This window comes from Branchiostoma belcheri, unplaced genomic scaffold (assembly GCF_001625305.1).
Source record: "Branchiostoma belcheri isolate BF01 breed outbred unplaced genomic scaffold, Haploidv18h27 scaffold124, whole genome shotgun sequence".
In the NCBI taxonomy this organism is placed as follows: Eukaryota; Metazoa; Chordata; class Leptocardii; order Amphioxiformes; family Branchiostomatidae; genus Branchiostoma; species Branchiostoma belcheri.
In genome coordinates, this window is record NW_017802647.1 from 64,676 (window position 1) to 69,258 (window position 4,583).

The window sequence follows — 4,583 nt, forward strand, 5'->3', positions numbered from 1 at the left end:
AGAGCTACCTACCATCCAAATTTCATCATCATAGCATGTCTAGATCATGAGATATCAAAACCGGAAGTTCAGCTGCAGTACCATAACAAGCCGCTAGGGGGCCCAAAATCTAATCATTTTGAGGTCTCATCAAGACCTACCCACCTACCAAGTATCAAAATAATCCATCAAGGCCTTCTCAAGTTATCGTGTTTACAGACAGACAGACAGACAGACAGACACACACACACACACACACATACACGAACGCCCCTGAAAACATAACCTTCTTGGCGAAGGTAATGAAGGAATGATGAGATATTGGTTTCTGTACCTTGGCCTGGATTTCTGCACTCAGCTCCTCCTGAGTCTCGGCCAGTCTCTTCTTTGCCAGTTCTGTACGACGGTCACAGTCGGCGATGAAGGTCTGGAGGTGTTCCATTGCCTACAGGGATACAAAACTATTAGTACCGAGGCTACTGTCATAGGGACACCTTCTAGAGGAACTGATTTACATTTTATCTGTGATAGACTGATAGTACTTCGCCTGGAAAAATTAATGCAAGATCTAACTAACAAGCATTACCTAAATGCCTCGATCCTTTAAACATAGTACATACGTGGGTACTTGCTTTTTGTCTGTCATATTTATGTTACTATTGCCATTTAATTCTACTTGCTTTAGAACGTACCCTTTAAAATACATACACAAAATGCTATCAGTAATGACTTACATCAATCTCATAGTAATAGTCCTTCCTCTCTGATGCTATCTTGTAGTCAGCTCGTAAGGCCAGGTCATGAACCTTGGGGCACTCACCGAGGTCCATCCTCTGAAAGAACATATGCAAAGTGAGGAAGGCTTATTTCCAGGTTTTTAAAAAACAGGTCTCTTGAAACATTTGTCCTTAGCTCAGAAAAGGATTCCTTCACACAAACACAATTAGAATAGCATGAACAAAAGATTCTAGGACATTTTCTGGACACTAAAAACAAGCTTACCGTGCTGGCCAGCATGTCGTGGGGACAGCATTCCAATAGGAAGCTCTTACACACATTGTCATCTGTGAACCTGACCTTGGAACGCCCTGGATCACCTGCAAACACACCAAGGGTGTATGAGAGGGGTGAAGCACACACAGGTTGGGGCTGGTGGATGTGTGTGGGATACAGGTTTTTCTGAGAATCTGACATGCCAAATTTCAACTAAAGGTGGACACACTTCTCTGACTCCGTCCATGCTCGACTTTTGGCATGTTGGTTTTTGGAACAAAGGTGAAATGTATGGCCAGCTCATTAAATCTCTCTTTCCCCAGGATTTCAGGATTTGCCACAAGCTTCCCATAAAAATATCTAGGTCTGGGGGTTGCATCTTCTTTTTTGGCCTTTATCAGCTTTTGTAGTGTGTTTATGTTCCTAAGGAGTAGATGTTGTTGTTACTTTGAAAAAAATTCTTAGGTTGAATCTCCTCTTTGGATTGTCTATAGTTCAAAGCAAATTCAACTCTCAGGGACTAGAATTACTGGTACGAACAGCAAGAGCATACCTGGCTCTTAGATTTTACGCCTAAATTTTCACATTCAAATGTTTTTATTGCAACATTTGAAATCATCATCAGGAAAGCCAGTTTGCAACAGGATAAGTGATACAACCTGTCATTAGCCTTAATCATATATGTACTTTATCACACGATCTGATCCGAATGATCATGTGGCAAGTCAGATGACTCCATTACACTATAATGATAAAGGATTATTTGCAACACTCAAAAGCCTAGAGTCAGGTATAACTTTGCTATTACAGGTCCCTGAGAACAGATTAGCCTGAGAACTAAAGAGTCCATTGCTTTAGTTTTTTTTGTCCAGATTTGACCAGTATTAAATACTTATTTGGGATGTTTTCCCCAGGGTGTCTGTTTTGATAACTACAAGCATGGCCATGACTGTAAGGGAGTTTCTCCCCAAGTCTCAGGTTGGTACGTACGCTCTCCTGTGGCAGAAGGATGGAAGTTGGGAAGCAAAAAGTGAGACATGCAAGTTGAATACACACTGTGACTGAAGTGGCCCCTGCTTCCCTGCCACGCTGCACCTTAAGTGTTTCTCCGCCATCTAGAACAAAGGGGTTAGAGCAGGGTAACCCAGAACTACACCATTCCCACCTTCAACTCAATTTTTGTCATCTACATTTTCCACATCTTTTTTCTCTCAATAGCTAGCAATAGGTTCACAATTTTGCACTTGTAGCTGACATAACTGTGCTAAACTGGCCTGCTTGCACACCAGAGAAACTTGCATGAAGCAATCACGTATAAATGCCAAAATAGACGTTTTAGTAATGATCATTGCAGATGAACACATCACATATCCCCTAGGTCTCAATGTTAAGATGTAAACGAAAGAAAAAAATTGCACTAGTATTAGCATGTCATCAACTTCATCTTTGCAAAGTGCAGGTTTACCAGTCTAGGATGAGCACCAAGATCATACAATTTCTTGACCAGATATTAAAGAAAGACTAACAACTGCAACAGCACAACTTGCAGACATGTTCATTTAAACACATGGTGAAAAGCTAGGACGTATATATGTGGTAACTCACGGCTCGGCGAGCATCACGCTTTCTTAATTCCCTTGCTGAAGGCAGGCATACATACACATAGATCCCTTGTAGGAACAATGGCCAAATAGATGTCTTAGATAAAGGAAACACAATGTAGAAGACAGGAGTGTCAAGTAATACTGTACTTATGTGACAGTGTGTGTGTGTGTGTGTGTGTGTCTATACACAAATATAAACAAGTTGTACTGACGAACCAGAACCCTACAGACGTCAAACGACGACTCTTGCTAAAAATGAAGGAGCACACTCCAACCAACATGGATATCACAGATACCAGTTTTGTGCATGTGTCATTTTGTAAGGTTCCTATGGGCATCAAGACCGGAGAGCAAATGTCTGCCACTTTGTTTTATACACTTCACTTCAGGTCAGGTTACCTGGTAGATTTCAGATAAATAAATAATATGTTTGAAATGTTATTATAAGCTTTACAGTTGTTTTATAATCTTTAGTTTCTCCACCCAAAAGTTTTCAGACATCACTCTGAAGGTTGTGTGAATAAAACAGAAGTGACCACATTGCACTCAGGTCGCTGAGGCTAACATACTAGTACTCAGTAGTAGATAAGTTACAAGATACTGAATCAGTCTGAAACCACTTCACACTTTTTTTACAGAACTTGTGTAAACGATACAGTGACATACATATTTTAATTATTCAACACCATAAATTATAAGCTGCAAAATGAACAAATTTGTTTAAAATTTAAATGTCCCAGGCTTGACTTACAAATTTTTACATTTCTAATCAATCTGTTAATGTGTTATGTGTAAATTTTGTTTCAGCAGAATTACAGTTCATTTTCATGAGAACAATTGTCATCGTATCTAATTTGTATGCAGATCACACATTGAGTGACATCAACGGTCTTCTTCCTTCCCACGCCTAAACTGGCCTGGTTCTAGCCGTGGCGACTCTTGATTCGGGCTTACATTGCATTACCCTCAGCAAGAGTCGTGGAAAGATCCATTGGCAGAACTGCACATTTCCCGTTGGCTGCACGATGCTCCGTTTTTGACCCGGTTTTTTGCTGTCCCGAGCTTCCCTACAATATAACTCCACAATTGGCCGGGTTGCCGATGTTTAGATCAGCCTAAATATTCCACAGCGCGACAGAAAAGAAGTAAAATAGCTAGTCGGCACAAGTTGGCGGCCATCTTGGATATAGTCGGGAATGTCCGCTACCGCCGTCGGGAACGCTCGGTAGCGTCGACGATTACCGAAGCGCGACCGAAAGCTCTCCGATTATAACCGGAAAGGCTACCGAGACATTCCCGACTATATCCAAGATGGCCGCCAACTTGTGCCGACTAGCTATTTTACTTCTTTTCTGTCGCGCTGTGGAATATTTAGGCTGATCTAAACATCGGCAACCCGGCCAATTGTGGAGTTATATTGTAGGGAAGCTCGGGACAGCAAAAACCGGGTCAAAAACGGAGCATCGTGCAGCCAACGGGAAATGTGCAGTTCTGCCAATGGATCTTTCCACGACTCTTGCTGAGGGTAATGCAATGTAAGCCCGAATCAAGAGTCGCCACGGCTAGCCTGGTTCCTACAGACGTAATCTTAATTATCTAAATTCCAGATGTAATCTAAGCCAGAGTTTTAGAATACTGACATAATTGACGGGAAATCTCTGGGCTCAAATTGAATTTTAGTGTATCGAAAAATTCAAATCATCAACAGAGATGTACGAAACACTTTTGTGCACCACTTAATTTGATATGCAAGCTGGCCTTTTGCGACCCTTGCAAAATAACTGTATGAATAAATTATGAAAGTGAAACTGAAAAAAATACAGGAAAGTAAGAGGCTAGTATGATTTTAGACCTGAACGTATTTTGATACGCGTTGTTATCAAGGTTTTCTTCCAACTGCTGATTATTTGAGTCTACGGTGATTTGCGACAGGACAAACAGAGCGGAACGCCTGCTCTTTGTCTGCACGTTTTCTTTCTTTGCCGCCATTTTTGCCACGCTCGGGAC

General features: G+C 41.4%; 1 protein-coding gene across 1 annotated transcript in view; it reads right to left on the reverse strand.

Annotated features, from left to right (window-relative positions):
* LOC109463294 (putative RNA-binding protein Luc7-like 2) overlaps positions 1–4,583 on the reverse strand; it is a 12,098-nt gene that overhangs the window by 5,610 nt on the left and 1,905 nt on the right. Inside the window, exons 2-4 of the mRNA XM_019760040.1 lie at positions 982–1,076; positions 714–812; positions 314–424 (exon numbers count right to left, since the gene is read on the reverse strand). Coding sequence (XP_019615599.1) covers positions 314–424; positions 714–812; positions 982–1,076 — 305 coding nt within the window. The remainder of the gene's footprint in view (positions 1–313; positions 425–713; positions 813–981; positions 1,077–4,583) is intronic.